The sequence below is a fragment of the Rhineura floridana genome, chromosome 4 (assembly GCF_030035675.1).
Source record: "Rhineura floridana isolate rRhiFlo1 chromosome 4, rRhiFlo1.hap2, whole genome shotgun sequence".
In the NCBI taxonomy this organism is placed as follows: Eukaryota; Metazoa; Chordata; class Lepidosauria; order Squamata; family Rhineuridae; genus Rhineura; species Rhineura floridana.
This window is the reverse complement of record NC_084483.1, coordinates 76071434-76092120: the sequence shown is the minus strand read 5'-3', so window position 1 is coordinate 76092120 and position 20687 is coordinate 76071434. Positions and strand designations below refer to the sequence as shown.

General features: G+C 44.0%; 1 protein-coding gene across 2 annotated transcripts in view; it reads left to right on the top strand.

Annotated features, from left to right (window-relative positions):
- Nucleotides 1-20687, top strand: part of MMS22L (MMS22 like, DNA repair protein) — a 143959-nt gene that overhangs the window by 119462 nt on the left and 3810 nt on the right. For both annotated transcript variants that reach the window (XM_061623391.1, XM_061623393.1), the window contains exons 20-23: nt 5736-5905; nt 10480-10685; nt 11978-12144; nt 13783-13879. In XM_061623391.1, the coding sequence (XP_061479375.1) occupies nt 5736-5905; nt 10480-10685; nt 11978-12144; nt 13783-13879 (640 nt within the window). The remainder of the gene's footprint in view (nt 1-5735; nt 5906-10479; nt 10686-11977; nt 12145-13782; nt 13880-20687) is intronic.

The window sequence follows — 20687 nt, the reverse complement described above, 5'->3', positions numbered from 1 at the left end:
CCTTAGCTCTGTTACCGCTCCTTCCCCATTGTGGGCGTTCATACAGAGATTGACATGGTGGATTTGAACCCTGTGGTGACAATATCCCCTGAAGCAGGCTGTCCATCACCACGCCAGCCAGCTAGACATAAACACGCCAAGGCAAAAGCAAAGACTAAACACCTGTCTGGTTGCGGGGCGCCCAAGAGGGCACGCTACGTATCACCCTCGCTTCCGGAGAAACCTCGCCATGCAGCCGTTCCTGCACTTTTCCAGTCTCCTTCTGAGTCATCAGAGGAAGAGTTTGAAGGATTCCCCAGTCAAGCTCCTCAAACTCCGCCTGGGCAGCCTCAAATTCCTCTTCAGGAACAGGCGCTACCGTCTTCCACTCTCTCAGGGATACAGTTGACCCCTGACTTCCTGCAACAACTATGAGAGCTGCTGGGGTGCCTATCCCAACCCCAGCCTTCTCTACATTTGTCTTCTCAGCCCGGAACCTCGCGACAGCCCAGCTCTGCGAGATACCCTGGTGACAATACTGATGCTCCTCTACCCTCTCCCAACCCATATGAGGTGGTCAGGGGTAGATTGGGTGTAGAGCAATCTCAGACTGATGACTACATGAACGTTTTTCAGACTGACCTGGATGAATGGAGTGGGGAATCTGACCAGGAGGAGGAGATCTCCTATCGCCTATTTGACCCGGCGGATTTCTCTCATCTGTCACGTAGAGTCATGGACACGCTTGGCATTCAACCAGAACTTGTACAACCGGTTGTCCCTCCTGTCAAGGGTGCCAGAGTTCTCAAGTCCCCCAGGTCAGTGCAGCACTTCATTCCCGTGCCAGACCCCATTAAAAAACTGACCAGAGAAGAATGGGCCCGTCCCCTTCGTCCTCGTCGTTCCTCATCCTTAGCCAACAAGCTCTATACCCTGGACCCAGAATTCATGTCCTTTCTGAACGTCCCGGGGGTGGACCAACCTATTTCCAATCTTGTATCCCGGTCTCTCCTCCCAAAGGAAGGCGAATCACTGTTCAAGGACCCCTATGAGAGGAGGCTTGACTTTGTCTTCCGTAAGATCCATGAGGCTTCCGCTCACTCCATCCGGGCCTCTTCTACTGCCTCTATCTTCTCACGGGCTTCCATGATGTGGTTAGAGGATCTCCTTGATGACCCCAACCCGGATCCCGCCAAACTAAGGAAATGTATCCTCAAGATACACAAGGCTGCTGCCTTTGTGGCCGACGCCACATTAGACGCTTCCCATCACGGTGCACGCGCCCTTGCGGCCGAAATTGTAGCTCGTCATACCCTATGGCTCCAACATTGGGATGCCGATTCGACTGCCAGAACCAACTTATCCTTAGCTCCATACTCGGGATCTATGCTCTTCGGCGAGGACGCACTCTAAGCAGTCCTTGTCGATCCCAAGGACAATCGTAAACCTGCACTAGCTACGGCCAAAAGAGATGACCGCAGACCCGTGCGACGGTTTACCCCTTACCGTTCCTTCCAACCCTTTCGGAGAGGATGACCCGGTGGACGAGGACGGGATACCAGGTCTACAAATTTCCGTCCCTCCAAGGCACCCTGGCCCAGACAACGCTCACAATACAGGGGCCAATACCAGAGCAGGCAGGCATATGGCAGAGGAACCCGTCAGCGCAGGCAGTTCTGACTCCATCCCCATTGGAGGCAGACTCTCCTTCTTCTCCAGCATCTGTCTAAACTTGACAAACATCTCCTGGGTCAGACTTCTCTTCACCCAGGGCTACAATATAGAATTTTGGCGGACACCACCGGACAAATTTTGCATCTCCCCCGTCTCCAGGGCACGCAAAAAGGTCATGCAGGACGCCCTACGATATCTACTAGAGATAGCCGCTATAGAGCCTGTTCCTCCATCCGAACGGCTACAAGGTGTGTACTCCGTCCTCTTTACGGTTCCCAAGCGAGACTCCTCATGGAGGGCGGTCTTAGACCTCAAGGGCCTCAACCGCTTCGTCAAGTACCGCCACTTCAAGATGGAATCTCTGGCGTCTATTGTAGAGGCTCTACAACAAGGGGACTTTATCGCATCCATCGACCTGAAGGACGCTTACTTACACATCCCAATTTGCCCGGGTCACAGACGGTTCCTGAGATTTGCACTAGGCCACCTCCATTTTCAATACTGGGCCCTTCCATTCGGCCTCTCCTCGGCCCCCCGAGTCTTCACCAAAGTGATGCCCACCATGCTGGCGTATCTCTGCCTCCAAGGGGTCCATATTTATGCTTATCTCGACGACCTCCTCCTCCGAGCAGGCTCCCGGGACTTGGCCAACAGGCAGATCCAGTTCACCCTAGAAGCACTACACTCTCACGGCTGGCTGATCAATGCCGAAAAGAGTCATCTACAACCAACTCAGCACCTCCAGCACTTAGGGGCAATACTGGACACATCCCTAGCCATGTTCTTTCTGTCCCCAGACCGTATTGCTTCCATCACAGCCATGGCAACCTTACTTCTACATCGCCCGACAGCAGATGTCATGTTTCTGGCCCAGTTTCTCGGGGCAATGATCTCTTCCATCCACATCGTTCCGTGGGCCCGACATCATTCCAGACCTTTACAATGGGCTCTCCTACCCTTTCAATCGGACATCTCCAGGTCCAACCATCGCGTAATTCTGCTGGGCCAATCTCTGAAGCAATCATTCCGCTGGTGGGTATCCACAACTTCCCTCACCAAGGGGACACCGTTTCGGGACCCAACCAGAGTCCTAATCACCACGGATGCCAGTCTGTCCGGCTGGGGAGCCCATTGCAACTCCACCTTTGTCCAAGGCGTGTGGTCAACCCAGGACCTAAGTCACAACATCAACTGGCTAGAGCTCAGAGCTGCTCATCTGGCTCTGAGACACTTCCAGCCACTATTCGCTCTACAACATGTCCTCATTCGGACGGACAATGTTTGCGTGAAATCTCACATCAACAGACCCCCCTGTCTGTTGATGTGAGATTTCACGCAAACATTGTCCGCACAAGGTCCAGGGCTCTGCAGGAGGAAACGACACGAATCTTCGACTGGGCCGAGTTCCACCTCCTGTCATTACAAGCAGAACACCTCAGCGGAACTCTAAACGTTACGGCCGATTGGCTCAGCAGGCAAAAGGTCCATCCGGGAGAATGGAAGCTTCTTCCGGCTGTGTTCTCTCTCCTTCATCGGCGGTTCGGCCCTCTCTCGCTGGATCTCTTCGCCTCCAGCCACAACTGCCAACTGCCTCGTTACTTCTCAAGGTATCTAGAGCCAATGGCGGAAGCAGTGGATGCTCTGACGACACCATGGCCAGACGGGCTCCTGTATGCCTTCCCGCCTATATCACTCATAGGCAGGACATTGACAAAACTCCAACTCAAACGGACACAGATTTTACTCATAGCACCTTATTGGCCTCGCAGACCCTGGTTCTCGGACCTCCTCTCGATGTCAATGGTGGATCCTTGGACCCTTCCAATCAGGCCGGATCTTCTCTCCCAAGGTCCAGTTTGGCATCCGGACCCGAACTGGCTCAGCCTGACAGCCTGGCTTTTGAGCGGACACAGTTGAATACTGCTGGTCTTTCTCAAGGGGTCATAAACACTATTTTAGCGTCACGGCGACCGTCAACTACTCGAATCTATCAGAGTACTTGGCATGCTTTTTCCAGCTGGTGCATTTCTAAAGGTTTTTCAGCACCCCAAGCCACTGTACAGCACGTTCTACAGTTCCTATACAGAGGCATGACATTGGGACTCAGACCGAACACCCTGCGTAGACAGGCCTCCACCATCTCGTCAATTCTGTTTGTTTCTTCATCGGCAGCACCCCTGGGCTCTCACCCGCTCATCAAACGCTTCTTAAGAGGAGCTACCCACCTCTCTCCAGCTGTACGTCACCACTTTCCATCCTGGAACCTCTCCAAAGTTTTGCAGGCATTACAGCGACCTCCATTTGAGCCTCTTGCCTCAGTGCCTCTAAGACTGTTGTCTTTTAAAGTCCTTTTCCTCGTGGCTATCACTTCCGCAAGGCGGATTTCGGAGTTACAGGCCTTGTCATCGGCCCGTCATCTCTGCGTATTCCATAAGGACTCTGTAGTCCTGAGGCTGGATCCATCGTTCTGTCCTAAGGTCAACTCAATCTTCCACAGTAGCCAGGACATTGTACTTCCTTCCTTTTGTCCAAAGCCGGTCCATCCCCTCGAAAAGGCCTGGCATTCGCTGGATGTTAGGAGAGCGCTCAAAGTTTACCTCTCTCGCACCCAGGACATTCGACAGACAGACACATTATTTGTATCCTTTCATCCGAGATCTTTGAGAAAAAAGGTGTCCAAATCCACTTTGTCCTGTTGGCTTCGAGCCTGTATTTCTATTGCATATCAGTCACTTAATTTGCCAGTGCCGTCTAACATCACAGCTCATTCGACCAGGTCTGCTGCCGCTACGGCGGCTTTCCTAACTAATGCTCCTCTTACAGACATATGCAGGCCAGCGGTATGGGCTACCCCTAACTCCTTTGTGAAGCATTATAAGATTGATCGCTATGCTTCAGCTGACGCCTCTTTCGGGAGACGTGTCCTACAACACGTTATTTCTGATTTGTGACTTCCTAGGAATCCCTCCCTATTAGGGGGCTACGTTGGTACATCCCAATCTGATGGCAGGCTACCTGTGGAAAATGGTCCCTTGGACCCACCTGAAGGGTGATTTTCACAGGTACGCCTGCCATCACGTCCCTCCCTTGTGGGGGATTTCTGGGGAAATTCGTTCAGTATTTTGTATATAATTCAACCTATATCCTTCGTGCTCTGTCTGATTTTCTTTAGTTAAAACCTGTTCTTATGTTGCAAGTTCTATGATATTTGCTATGTATATTTTCTTTGCTGCTGGGGCTTTTGCCCTTTGGTTACTTTCAGATTTACCACTTCGGACTCGTCATCATGAAGACTGGAGTGGGAGGGGCTTGAGCCCCAGGTTTTAACTCTAGTGCATTCTTGCCTTCAGATGCTAGATGGCAGTACTACCCAATCTGATGGCAGGCGTACCTGTGAAAATCACCCTTCAGGTGGGTCCAAGGGACCATTCTAAATTAACAATGGCAATACCACAAATAACTCCATTTTTTCCTTGTCTACATTTGCATGTGTTGGAGCACTGTTTTCCAGCATGCGTATAGGTAGTTGCAGGTGAAAGAGGATGTAGTGGCAACATAATCCACATAGTATGTAGATAGATCTTTGAAACTTGAACTTGCTGAGAATACATGGCCCTGGTAGAACACTGTGACCCAGTCTAGAGTGCTTGAAAGTGGTACCATGTTTCCCCTCCTGCTGCCTCCATGGGATAGGTGGTCTTGGGGAGTATATAATAACCATTTATCAAAAGAAATATCAATAAAAATTAAGTGTTATACAGTGCCAGTCCATCTCCCAGCACTGCTGCTTCAATCCAAATCAGAGTTCCATTGCTTCGGAAAACTTTATTGTTGTGTTTTAAGTTGTGAGATCCGATCACAGTTCTTCTGCATCCCACCCATTATTAGCTCAGAGTTCACAGCTCATTTTGCTTTACTGTGAATGGACCTTCACTATTCCCAGGTTGACTAAAGGGCAATATGTAAATGTGACAACTTGGTTGCTATAGTTACCAGTGAAAAATGCAACCCAGCAGAATGCCTGTTTATGTTCTCCCTTTTTGCAATTTTATCTTTTGCGTGTCTTGGTTTTTATTCAATAGGATGCCTTGTGAAGTCCTGGGCACCCATACTGGCTACTTCCAAAGCACAACAGCTCTTGTTCCGCATAATAGATTGCTTGCTTTTGCCACACGCTGTGCTCCAGCAAGACAAAGGGCTGCCTGCAGCGATGTTGTCTGCCATTCGGGAGAATCTTCCTCTCTTTCTTCAGGTGTGTGTGTGTGTTATTAGATATATATGAAAACTAATGCTAGTAGCGGAGGGTTTTTTATGTATTGTTGAGCAGTTGATTTTAAGTGTCCCGCTGAATGGGCCACAGCTTCATGGATGTTGGTGGTTGTTCAAACATCTACCAAAGATGCATATCCCTCCCTGAAATATTTTACAAGCTAAGACAGCAGTCCTGAAGCAACTTACTGCCTCGGTCATCATTCACTGATAGAGAAGAGCTAAAAAATAATTTAATTGTTTTGGAACTTTGCTTAATAAAATAAATTTTCTTCACATAGAATAATTGTAGTAGTAGTAAGCTTCATTATTATATATCCATAGGTTGTAACAAAATAACATTATTAAAACAAATACATAAAAGAAACATGGAAAAGAATTTAAGTAAAAAGAAACCATTATTAAATTCACAATTTAAAAGTTTTCCTCAACTTGGCAATCTACCGTATGATATTTGAACTTTTATTTACAAATTTAAAAAAGGTATATCCTACCTGGTAAATTAAACTTTCTTGTCAGAATTCATTTTTTAAAGTATGCAAGGTACTTTCCCTTTTAAAAGAGGAGTCAAGTGTCTGTATTACAAACTTTATTTTGTAACAATAGAATAGTAACTCAAATACTTGACAGTCCCACAGATACACTGAAGGTTAATGTAATGGCCTTTCTATCAACTGTGCCTAAAATGGCAGTAGGCAGCTGCTGAGGACTGGCTGGCATATATCCTCCTTCTAGGGAATTTAAGTATTGATGGCCACCAACTTGGATTGGCCATCTGTCTTTAAAAGAGGATTAGACACATTCATGAAAGGTAAGGCCCTCAGCAGCTGCTAGCAGTGATGGTGATGTGCTGCGAGAGGCAGTATGCCCCTGAACTGAGAGCCAGTGTGGTGTAGTGGTCAAAGTATTGGATTCAGACCTGAAAGACTAGGGTTTAACCATTCAGCCTTGAAGCTTGCTGTGTGACCTTGGGCTAGTCACAGTCTCTCAGCCTAAATTACCTCACAGGATTGTGAGGATAAGATAGATAGGGGAGGAGAATAATATATGCCACCTTGAGCTCTTTGGAAGATAGGTGAGATATAAATGTAATAATAAGTAAATAAAATAATACCAGTTGCTAGTAATCACAAGTGGGAAGAGTGTTCTTGTGCTCAAGTCCTGCTTGCCAGCTTCCCACTGGCATCTGGTTGGCCACTGTGAGAATGGGATGCTGGACTAGATGGGACCATTGGTCTGATCCTGCAATCTCCTTATTCTCAATTAGCACACTTTTGACTCCCTTGTCATCTAAAGGTCAAACTGCCTCCCTAGCCAGTCTCCTACTACTAATGCTGGGAGGAAGGGCGGGATATAAGTCAAATAATAAAATAAATAAATGTTGTTCTTGGTCTTTTCTAAAAAGATAATGTGCTCCTCAAATTCTTTTTGAGCATCCCTTATTGTCTGCCAAAGTTTGTGTTCATTTTTGTTCTCATTTGTATAAGAGTTCCATTTTCTAAAGTAATCCTTCTTGCATCTAATAAGTTTCTTTGACTCTGCTCTTTAACCATGCTGGCATTCTCTTGGTGGTACCTTTCTTGAACCTGATCTTCCGTTATTTGCTTAATGATAATAATTCTGCCAATAAATAAATATTCTAATGGTGATTCTAGAAAGTTTTGTTGACCCATTTATTGTTTTACCCTTAAAATGTTAGACAGCAGACTTGCCAAAGTTCCTTTTAAGAATAGATGCTGTCCTTGTAACCGTCCAGAGAGTGAAATTGTCTCCCATGTGTTTTATCAAGGAATTAGAGAACACATGATTTATCCTTTTATGAGAAGGTTTCCTGGTCAATCCTTAGAGACCCATTTGAGTATCTTCTTTAAGGGGAGTAATTAATCTATTACTGAAAAGGTGGCAAAATATCTGAATGTTGTCATATCTCTTATATCTGCTAAGATTGTTAGTTCCTAGCTTCTTGTTAATACATAATAATTGCTTCTGCTGAGCTGTCCTGGCTACTTTGTTTTCCTGAAGAGAGGTGATATTTCCACACTACAGAGGCAGAGTAAACAAGGCCCAAATATGCAAATAACTTGTTCAATCATTTGCCCATCAATACTCCCAAGGATGCAGGTTAGATCTACGACCAAAGTTCATTACTCTTGTTTTAGAATGATTGATCTCTAGATTCTATTTAATGCCCTAAGTAAATATTTAATGCCTTAAGCATCCTCCTGAGGGTTATTACTGTTTGAGACATTAAAACCATGTGGTTTGCTCTGTTAGACATTGTACTAAGAATATCATGTATGTTGTGGCACTAAACAATATATTATAGGTATACTTTGCGAAAGAAGTCCTCTTATGGAGGAGAAATACAGATCCTAAAATTGGTGATACATAAAAACAACTAGATATCTTCACTGGTATGGATCAACAGTCCAGAGTTGATCTATTGTATCAAAAGTAGCTGCTCAATCTATGATGGCTATATCTAAGTGCCTCAACCCAAGTAGTATTCTGAACACAGAAATAATACAAATTTCTGTTCCTGAGATCAGCCAGTTGTGTGGCATTGTCTCTAAATCACTACCTTTCAGTCTTCACAGAAGACACGGGTTTCTTTAAAGGGAGCTAAGACTGTGGGCTCCTACTGGGTGGAAAGGCGGGATATAAATTAAATAAATAAATTCACAAGTTGTGGCTCTTAGAGGTCTCACCGATGAGCCACTGGGAGAAGAATATTAGAGACAATGCAAAGGCAAAGGGATTCTAGATTCCCCTCCCCACATCTCTCGGCTTTATAATTAGATGATGTCATAAGGGGAATGAACAATACCCATCCTCTGCACAAATATGGTCTTGCGAATGTTAACTAGCTTGATTTTTCCACATATATCAATTTTAGTCATTTGTGGTACATCAGTACTATGATTGGCTGGAGACTATTGTTACTCACTGCAGGCTAACAACAAGCCATTATCATTGTTATTATATACCACCTTTCATTTCAAAAAGAAATACCAATGTCCATATCTACACTTGGAATATTAATATATACATTAATATTTAATGCCCAAGCATTCTTTGTCTACTATAACACAAGCTGTCTCTCAAAGTTATAATATTAATTCCAAAGTAAAATTCCTGGGCAGATTTGCCTAGCTTAAACACACACTGATTAACTCATCAGACAGGATTGGAAAAAAAGTTATCCTCTGGTCTGAAGATTTTCAGTCCTTTTACTGGCACTCTCAGCCTTCCAAGCAGAATGAGCAATGGCTGGTACTGCTGATGGCCCTTTTTATGGCACTATAAACCCCACAAGCCTAACTACATTCTTAAACAAAACTCAGTTTTGCATTTTCATATTTGATGGACCAGTGCAAACATACAAACAATTTTGGTATACATTACTGATTCTATATTGAATTAACGAGAACATTTCATCCATGTGTAAGAGCTTCCTTTTACCAATTCATGTGGCTGTCAGGATATTTTTCCTTTGTTACTGATGGCTGACCATTTTGCTAGTGTGAATTCTGCAGTAATGATCAGGAGACTCATGATTTACCTCTATTCCTGTCAATCTCAGGAAGCCCTCTCCTATCTGTTTATACAGATAGGAGGGGGGGAAATACACAGAACAAACAAAAAGTCACGGACAGAAAACGATCTTAACTTCTCACTGGAAAAAAAAACCCACCAGGGCTTCATGTAAAATAAGAAAAATATCCAAAAATGAATACTTAAAAAGGTAACCTAGGTATGGAACAAATGCCACATGAGGGTGTTAAACAGCAAAGCCCCATTCCACAAGCAAAACACCCCTCAGTTTTTAAGGTCCATGTTACAGAATATTGGAGTTTCCTAATATCAGTTACCTTTGGAGGATTTTAAAAGATAAATATTAAAAGTAAAAAATAAATGTTAGAAAAACAATTCATCTAATGTCAGCAAGACAATTAGTAATAGAACAGAGAAATGACACTTTTAGAGCTACAGTGTTACCACAAGGATTTTTGCCCCATGAAACTTTTTTTTTTTACCAACATACCTTTCATCTCACTCGAGGCTTGTTTTGGGTGGGTTGTGTGTGGGTTTGTTTGTGTGCATTTTAAAATTTTATTTATCTTTGCTGATTCCATGATTTATTAATGACCAGTTTGCCTTGCTTCAGTTACAAGAGTGAATTACCTTTCAAGCAAGACAAACACTTCAAGTTCCACAGATTCCTTCAAAGCAGACATTTTGTATTGTGACATGAGTTATGCTGTTATGCCTTTGAGATCATGTTTGTAGGATCATTTGAAGGAACATGTCCTGTATTTTACCTTTGGCCTTAGAAGGTTAAAGCAAAAATTCTGTTCTCCTTAAAAAAACTCAGAGACCTCTGAATATGTGTTAGAAATTGATAGTGTAGTGATGCTGTAAGCCATGCTCCCCATTATGAACCCAACAACATTCACAGTTTTACTAGGTTATTCAGAAATTTTTTGGCACTGGGAATTGTTTTAAGCACGACATGGATAATGGTGGATTCCTCATATTGTTGTTTTCTTTTTGTAGGGCTTGTCCTTTATATGCTGCCACTCTCAGACTCAAGGTGCCTATCTGAACCAGTTGCTAGGAAATGTAATTCAGCAGTATTTTGGACGCTTTCTTTCTTCCTCACCTTCTCGAGCTGGACAGCACCCTATTTTGCTGGCCATATGTAGTCCCCCCGCCATCCCAAGAGCTTTACATCTTCGTAAGACCACTATGCAAGTCATCAGGTAATGTCCGGAGGGGGAGGGGAAGGAAATGCAGGGTTTTTTTTTTTTTTTACATTTCCATTTTCTCCACGTAAAAAACTTGAGAGACAGCTTGTGCTACAGTACAAAGATATGAAACTTCACTCATGGACACTTCCCTTATGTTAGACACTGGAAAACTAGTCATGATCAGAGCTTGGAAAAGTTACTTTTTTAAAACTACAACTCCCATCAGCCCCAGCCAGCATGGCCACTGGATTGGGCTGATGGGAGTTGTAGTTCAAAAAAGTAATGTTTCCAAGCTCTGGTCATGATAGAAAAACAACTGGATAGAGATAACTTCATCAAAACACAACATATTTATTTCTTTATTAAATTTATACCCTGCCTTATGGCCCAAAGGCCCTCAAGGCGGCTTACAAAAAAACATGAACATAATACATCAATAAAACATAATACATCAATAAAATAATACAGTTCTCAAAATTAACAAATAACAATTTGCAGTAACTAACTATAAAATAAGGTGATTCCCTCATCATAACGTAACAGTCAGCAAAAAAAAATAAATAAAAACAAAACAGAACAAAGCAGTGAAAACAAAGAATCTTCCATGGTCGTCTTCTCCAAGGTAACCTCAAGGTGACTTGTTGATTTAGAAGCATTTGACTGGAAGCTAAGGGCACAATCCATCTGGCATATATGCCAGGCCAAGGGGATACAGGATGTGGTGGAGGAGGAAGGGTGTTGGTACAGCCAAACTGCACTGGCAAAAATCCTGCAAACCTCCTCCCCCCCAGCACAGCTATGGCACTCCACTGCCACCTGGGTGCAGCCAGGGCCCAGCCGGTGCAGTCGAGACCAGCCCAAGTGAAGCCAGTGAAAGGCCCGAAAAAGAGGGGTGTCGGGCAGAATCATTTGGCTTGGTCCAAATTGGTTTGTGGCCTAAAATAGGGACATGTAGTTTTAGAGCCAGCGTGGTGTAGTGGTTAAAGTGTTGGACTATGACCTGGGAGACCAGGGTTCAGATCCCCACACAGCCATGAAGTTCATTGGGTGACCTTGGGCCAGTCACTGCCTCTCAGCCTCAGAGGAAGGCAATGGGAAACCCTCTCTGAATTCCGCTTACCATGAAAACCCTATTCATAGGGTCGCCATAAGTTGGAATCGACTTGAAGGCAGTCCATTTCCATTTTTCAGATTTATGTGAAGAGTAAGCAAACACTAATAAATTGACACATCATTATTTATCCTAAAGAATAAGAGATAGGCACTGCTAATTCACTGTTGGGCCCTTTCTGTTTTTCTTCCAGGGAAAATTACCTGTCATTCATAGCTCATGCCCCTCCTCCTCGCCTGGCATCAATTCTTGCTTTCTTTGTTGAAGTATTTCAAAGGATCAAGAGCACTGAAATGTGTGACATTGAGCTGCTGCTCCCTTCTGTGTTGAAATGCCTTGTGTTGGTTAATGAACCACAAGGTGAGCTTATGAACCAGCCATATACACACACACATACATACTGTAGAGCAGGAGAGGGGGAAAGGTAAATCGGGATCTGCTGGTAGATCTGTGGTTGTAGATAGGCAAGTATTTCTGACTTCCCTCTGTTTAACAAAAATACCAAACGTGACTCCCTCTTTTCCCAAATTATACTGCTGAAATTGAGAAATCTGAGGATGGGGAAGTAACCAGGAGTGCAAGTTCCATGCAGTTCTATTCCTGGCTTAGATTTCTTTAATTGAACAGTATGGTCACATCCACACCATACATTTAAAGTACTATTATACCCCATTAAACAGTTATGGCTTCTCCCAAAGAATCCTGGGAACTGTAGTTTCTTAAGGGTACTGAAGCTGTTAGGAGACCCTGATTTCCCTTGCAGAGCTACAGTTCTCAGAGCAGTTTAATAATCAGTTCTTCTTCCCAGAGAACCCTTGGAATTATAGCTTTGTGAGGGGAATCAGGGTCTCCTAATAATTCCCAGCACGCTTGACAAGCCACAGTTCCCAGAATTCTGATTGTTAAAGAGGTATAATAGATATAATGGGGCCTATATCTTTTGCACCAGGCTCCATTTTGCAGATCTCGGAGTTCCAGCAAACAAAATAGATAGCACAAGACTGAAATCTGCCTACCACTGCTTTAGAGCATAAGCAGAGAAACAGATCATTACCTTGAGGAGCTCACAATCTTCAAGCATGCTAACTTTCATACATGTACAGCAGGCATTTGAGTATTATTCATCCTTGTAGATGTATCCTAAACGCAGGTGATGCAAATCCAAAGTTTCTCTTTACTGATGTCTGGCATTTTGCCTTTTGTTGAGTTGTCTCCAAGACTATTAGGCCATACACTCAGTAGCTTGCCTAGAGGAATTGACCAGTGATGATATTGGACTAGTTGAAGTGTCATCAGCGGAGGCTGGTAGCTCCATGTCAGTGGGGCAGTGGAAACTGAAGCACCTTGGCCAGCTCCGTGAAAGTGTGGACTAAAACCCAGAGCAGATTCCACTGCCCCAGTGACATGGAGCCACCAGTCGCCACTGAATGTCATTGGTCCTAAGTTACCAAAGAAGCTAAGGTGCTGGGTATGTTTAACTTAAAGATGTGAAGAAAAGGGTAACTATGTTGACAGGCTTGGCGTGGGTCACTTTCTGCTTATGCACATAGTGCTATACCATGGTTTAGTGTTAACATGCAAACTGGGCCATGGGTTAATACGAGTACATGGCAGAAATCTGTGCTCAGACGTCCAGTTTCACACTTTTAGCCTCTCTACAACAGCAGCTCCCATTAGCTGTCCTATAGGTCTGCATTCCACAGAACAAAGAGTTAATAAAAATATGTTTCCAACAGGTCAGTCCTATACAAGTAAGGTCAGAAGTAAGTCCCATTGAGTTCAACAAAGCTTACTGCCAAGTAAAGTGTGCTAGGATTGCAGGCTAAATATGATACTATTAGTTGTCATTTATTCTGTAGTAATAGAACAAGCCTTTCGCATCAGTTTAAGCTGGTGCCACTCAAAAAAAAAAGTGGGGAAAAGCAAGCATATATGGTCTCCTAGGGCTATTCTCCTCTATTGTCTGTTATAAAGCTCCATGTGATTTGTTTCCTACAGTTAAAAAACTGTCTACAGAGATTCTGCAGTATATTGTAAAGGGCTGCCAAGTGGGGTCAGGAGGAGAGCTTGCCTCCCAGTTGACTTCTGTGTTTAGGTAAGTAGAAAACTGGCCAATTGGCACTGAAACGATTGCAACCATTTGACGGAAAGCATGTTCTTTTAAGCAATTCATTATCCCCAGCATAATTTGATGTTGATTGTTTATAGTACTTCCATTCTTGGCAAAAACAGAGTGTGGTGTGGATTGGCCAACAAGAAAGGGGAGAACACACTGCAGGCATAAAAACAGAGAGTAACTTGTGAGCTGTTAGAATAATCGTTACTCATGGTTGCATATTATGTCCGACATGGAGCTGTCCCTTGTGACGCCCTTCCCTGGTTCTCCCTGTCAGGTTCCCACCTGCTTGTGGCTACTGCCTTTCACTAGGCACCACCAGGGATACCACCAGTCCGGACCGTCCTTTTTATGGTTTCTCACTCCACTCTAGCACAGATCTCACTAGATCCCCCTGCTAGGCAGCACCACCAGTCACGTCCTATAACCAATACTCCCAGAGACTTTGCCTGAGTCTCTCTCTAGCTGGTTACTTTTGTGACTGCGTGCTTATGCTGTTCCCAACCCCCTTGTATCTTTATAGATAACGCATACAACTCTGGGTTGCTCTGGATACTTGAATTGTTATTATTCCTCCCTTCACCGCTGCCACCATTAGATACTGTTTCTGTTCAGCCTTGGTAATTACCTTGCCCTCCCTTCTGGTTTGTATATCCCCCAGCCAAGGATCGGGCCTTTGGTAAACCAAATAAGTATTTATTAAATATCAGAAATAACAAGATTAGTTTTAGAATGTTTCACAAGCGTATGGTTTCATCTATTCCTGTTTTGTACTTGACTTATTATTAATCAGAACTCCAACTCCCTTTCTCCACACTCCCAACATCCACCCTCAAACACCTCTTTCTCCACACTCCCAACATCCACCCCGATTCAACTGTCATTCTTCCATTTATACTCCCAGCCATTCAAACGCTCAGCCAATCATCCAGCATTCTACTGCTCATGTACTCCCCCCTTCTCTTTCACTCCACTTACCATATGTCTTCTATATAAACAGCACTTACCATATTTACACTATAAGCAGGAACATCACATTTCCCCTCCCCCTTAAAATAACAGCAAAGTATTATTCCTGCTCTAGGATTCATACGACGCGTTAACAATAAAAAACAAGTCTGGGGAAAATGTCTTTTTTGCACCCATGTCTGGGTCACATCACTGCAGTCCCAGCCACCTGCCTTGAAAGTCCATCGGCCAATACATTGTCCTTGCCTTTTATGAACTTGAAGTCCACCTGGTAATCTTGTAGAGCCCAGGACCACCTCTGCAGCATAGTGTTATGATTTTTCATAGTCTGTAACCATAACAATGCTTGATGATCCGTCGTCACTGTAAATCTTCGTCCCCACACGTATGGGCGCAACTTGCTCAGTCCCCACACGACCGCTAGGCACTCCTTTTGGACCGACGTATAATTCTTCTTCCTCGATGTCAGCTTGCGACTAAGATACGCCACTGGATGTCTGGTGCCTCCTCTCTCTTGTAGCAAGATGACTCCCAGCGCTAGGTTCGACGCATCCGTAGCCACGATGAATGGTTGCTAGTAATCTGGTGCTATCAATACAGGCCCTTGGCACAAGGCTTGCTTCAGAAGGTCAAAAGCCTTTTGACATTCATCCCTCCACACCACACGCTCAGCACACTTTTTCCTTGTTAGCTCATGCAAGGGGGTTGCAACTTCCCCAAAATCTTTTACAAATTTACGGTAAAAACCAGCCACACCTAAAAATGCCCTAACTTGTTTCTTAGTTAAGGGGATGGGCCACGATTGTATTGCCTCAACTTTGCTCCATAAGGGGGTTATTTTCCCACTCCCCACCTTATGTCCTAAATAGATCACTTCATTCAACCCAAACTGGCATTTCTTGGCTTTTATTGTTAGCCCTGCTTTCTTAAATGCCTCTAATACTGCTGTCAGGTGTTGGACATGCTCAGGCACCGACTTGCTGAAAATGGCCACATCATCTATATAGGCCACTGCGAAATCTGACATGCCTCGCAACACAGTATTAATTAGTCTCTGAAAAGAACTTGGTGAGTTCCTCAGTCCCATGGGTAAAGTCACAAACTCATATAACCCATCTGGTGTACTGAAGGCAGTTTTGGCTCTGGATTGCTCGTCTAATTCCGTCTGCCAAAATCCTTTACACAGATCTATGGTAGAGATAATGGTTGCTGCTCCCAATAGCTCTAACATTGCATCCACCCTAGGCATAGGATACGCATCTGGGACAGTAATTTTATTGATTAAACGATAATCAATACAAAACCTTGTGGTTCCATCTTTTTTCGGAACCAGTACAATACTTGAGGCCCAGGGACTGATGGCTTCCCTGATCACTTCTAGTTCCAACATGTCTTCAACCTCCTTTCTAATTTCATTCAAAACTTTCCCATTCACACGTTACGGAACAGATCTGATTGGGGCATGATTTCTAGTATCAATTGAATGTCTGGCTATACTGGTTCGGCCAGGTTTATTGCTGAAGAGATCCCCATAATTTTTTAAAACTCTTAGAATCTCTTTCTTGACTTCTTCCTTCAGCTCCTCCGACCATTCCAATTGATCTACCCCTCCTTTTGCTTTGCTTTCCTGTACCAAATCTGGAAGTTCAGGCCCACTTCCCTCAGGGAATAAGGTAACTTGCAACACCTTTGCATCCCTGGTGTGATAAGGTTTCAACATATTTACATGAACCACTTTATGCTTTTTTAATTGGTCTGTGGTTATCACATACGTCACTGTGTCAAGCTTTTCCCTTATGGTATATGGTCCCTCCCAGTTGGCCTGTAATTTATCGTGTTTCCTGGGTATGAATGCCATAACCATATCTCCCACATCATACACACGTTCTCTGGCTGTTCTATCATACCAGTAACTTTGCTTCTGCTGAGCTTGACTTAAATTCTTTTGCACAACTTCTATCATTGATGCTAATTTGTTGCGGAAGTCTAATACAAAATCGACTACAGATGTTTTGTACTCTCCCAGGGTCCCTTCCCATGAATTTTTTAACAGTTCCAAAGGTCCCCTCACTTTTCTAGCAAACATCAGTTCAAAGGGTGAGAAGCCTGTTGACTCCTGAGGGACTTCTCTGTATGCAAATAAGAAGCATCCCAAACGTTCATCCCAGTCTTGTGGGTGATCTTGAACATAACTTCTTATCATGCCCTTCAGAACCCCATTGAATCTCTCAGTTAACCCATTAGTTGCTGGATGGTAAGTAGTTGTCTTTAAATGTTTTAGACCACAACACTTCCACATACATTGCATCACTTCTCCCATGAATACACTGCCTTGATCCGTCAACACTTCATGAGGGAAACCCAGTCTCATAAAGATTTTTAATAAAGCCTCTGCCACTACAGGGGCTTCCACGGATCTTAGTGCTTCAGCGTCTGGGTATCTGGTGGCAAAATCCACCACCACCAATAGATATTTCTTGCCATGCCTTGTGGGTTTGGAAAAAGGGCCCACCAAATCTATTCCCACTCTATAAAAGGGTTGTCCTATTATAGGAAGTGGCTTCAATGGTGCTTTTGTCTTTACTCCACTTTTCCCCACCTTTTAGCATATGTCACAAGATAAACAATATTGTTTTACGTCTTTAGAAATATTTGGCCAATAATAGTGTGCAGCCAATCTTTTCTTGGTCTTCTTTATTCCAAGATGCCCTGCACATGGGACATCATGGGCTACCTCTAGCAATCTGGGTCTGTATTTGCTAGGTACCATCAATTGTTTCACTGGTTCACATTCATTCTCTCTCAGCAGGCATCCAGTCTATATAAAATCCCATTCTCACACACAATTTGATTCCTCAGATTGTTAGTAAAGGGAATCTTTTGTGTAAGGGCTTGGTCCTTCATTTGCTTCAAACTTGCATCCTTATCCAGCTCTTCCCTGAACTGCTCTGCCTCTTCACTAGAGACCATTCGATACAGTTTGTCTCTTTTAGCAGGCCTGCCAGGGGTTGCTATGGCGACCTTAGGCTCGATAACAGGTTCCACCCTGTTTTCTTCTGCCTCTGTTAAAATGGTTTCTGTTGCTTTGCCAAGTTGTTGTCTGGTCACCACATATATTTTTCCTTGTGCCCCCATAACATCTCTTCCCAGTATCACTGGTTCTTGTTGTTGGGCATTAATACTTACTTTACATATTTCTTCCTTTCCTCTCCACTTTAATTTTATCAGGGCCATGGGTATGCTTTCTGGTTCACCCCTCACTCCTTGGATTGTCACCGTTTCCTGAGGTAATATTTCCTCAGATTTTATCAAATCTGGCCTCAGTAACGTCTGAGCGGCATCAGTATCAAGCAATGCCCAATAATTTGCCCCTTGCACACTCACTTCTTCCCTCAGACTCGAATCAAAGTCTTTTACATTTGTCCAGTTTATCTGGCACAACTGAACCTTCTTTGTTTCTAACTCCCTTGGTTCTGTTTTCACTGCCCTTCCCTGAGCAGGATTACCAATGGGGTTGGCAACCTCACATTGAAAACGTAGGTGCCCCGGTCTACCACATTTATAACATAATTTCTCCTCCATTTTAGGGTACACAGATCCACTCTGGGGTGTCCTGTGCCCTTCAGACTTTATTGGAGGACTCACTCGCTGTGGTACCACATCCTTTCTGCCACCATTATATGATCTGCGTTTAAACTCTCTTGATGTTTTCCCCACCCAGCCAGTTCTATTGGAGGCAAAGTGATCTGCCAACTCTGCGGCCTCTTGAACAGATGTAGGGGAACGGTCTTTGACAAGGAGCCTTATTTCTGGTGGTAACTGATGGTATAATTGATCCAGTATCATGAGGCTTTTCACCTCTTCCACTGACTGAGCTTTGGCACTTCCCATCCACTTTCCAAATATGTCCATCAATTTTGCTCCCAGTTCCACAAAAGACCTCCCTGCTTGGATCTGACAGTTTCGAAATAACTTCCTAAAGTAGTCAGGTCCCAGTCTGAATCTTTTGTACACTGCCTCTTTAAACTTGGCATATGTGACGGGCCTGTCTGAGGGGAAATATTGGTATACCTCTGCCAATTCCCCTTTGATCAGATTTGATAAATATTGCATATATTTATCCTCCGGTAGCCCCCACATCTGAGCTGCCTTTTCGAAGGTGTTGAGGTAAATCTGTGGGTCTTGTCCAGGTTCAAACACCGCAAAATCTTTTGGTGTAACCTTTATTTTGGTTTCATTTCTGTCCTTTCTTGTTTCATCAGAATGAAACTTCTCTCTTTCAAATTTTAACTTTTCCACCTGTATCTCAGCATCCAATGCTTGTTGCTTCTCCCTCTCCTCAAACCCCATTCTCATTCTTTCAGTATCCATTCTCATTCTCTCAATTTCCAACTCCCGCTGTTTTTCCTTCTCTGCACCTTCCATCCTCAATCTCTCAGTTTCCAACTTTAACTTCTCTCTCAAATACTCTATATAAGCGGGATTGCTTGAGTACCCTTCTGGGTTCTCTTCTCTGACAGGTTGTTGTTGTTGAACAGATGCGAATGCTATCAATGCTACTCGCAATTCATCTACCCCTTTACCCTCGTGAGGTAAATTGAATGTTATGCACTTCTCCACCAGCTCCTCTCTTTTCATCTTTATATATTCAGCCATGTTTTTAGTTCACTCGCACTTTGCCACACACTCTTTGCCAGTCACTCTCACAAGTAATCTTTATTTGTTATTTCTTTTAGCCACACCACTTTTAGAGACTCTCTATTGTTCGTATCCCACCACTACAGCCACCACATGTGACGCCCTTCCCTGGTTCTCCCTGTCAGGTTCCCACCTGCTTGTGGCTACTGCCTTTCACTAGGCACCACCAGGGATACCACCAGTCCGGACCGTCCTTTATATAGTTTCTCACTCCGCTCTAGCACAGATCTCACTAGATCCCCCTGCTAGGCAGCACCACCAGTCACGTCCTATAACCAATACTCCCAGAGACTTTGCCTGAGTCTCTCTCTAGCTGGTTACTTTTGTGACTGCGTGCTTATGCTGTTCCCAACCCCCTTGTATCTTTATAGATAACGCATACAACTCTGGGTTGCTCTGGATACTTGAATTGTTATTATTCCTCCCTTCACCGCTGCCACCATTAGATACTGTTTTTGTTCAGCCTTGGTAATTACCTTGCCCTCCCTTCTGGTATGTATATCCCCCAGCCAAGGATCAGGCCTTTGGTAAACCAAATAAGTATTTATTAAATATCAGAAATAACAAGATTAGTTTTAGAATGTTTCACAAGCGTATGGTTTCATCTATTCCTGTTTTGTACTTGACTTATTATTAATCAGAACTCCAACTCCCTCTTTCTCCACACTCCTGACCTCCACCCTCAAACACCTCTTTCTCCACACTCCCAACATCCACCCTCATTCAACTGTCATTCTTCCATTTATACTCCCAGCCATACAAACGCTCAGCCAATCATCCAGCATTCTACTGCTCATGTACTCCCCCCTCCTCTTTCACTCCACTTACCATATGTCTTCTATATAAACAGCACTTACCATATTTACACTATAAGCAGGAACATCACATCCGTCTCCTCCACATTGTGTAGGTTGCTTTCCTCTTGTGAAATCATCGCTCTGTGCTTTTCTCCGTTCCTGCTGTATCATCTGCAGATATTATTTGAGCCCTGTTTAGACATTCAGATGCCTCGTATGATTAGAATTGAGTGAGTGAGAGCAGAGATGCACAGGCTGGTCCTGCCCGATTTGCTGCTTTCCTAGTGTCGAGCCCAGTCTCCTTCATATGTTAGAGGGCAAAT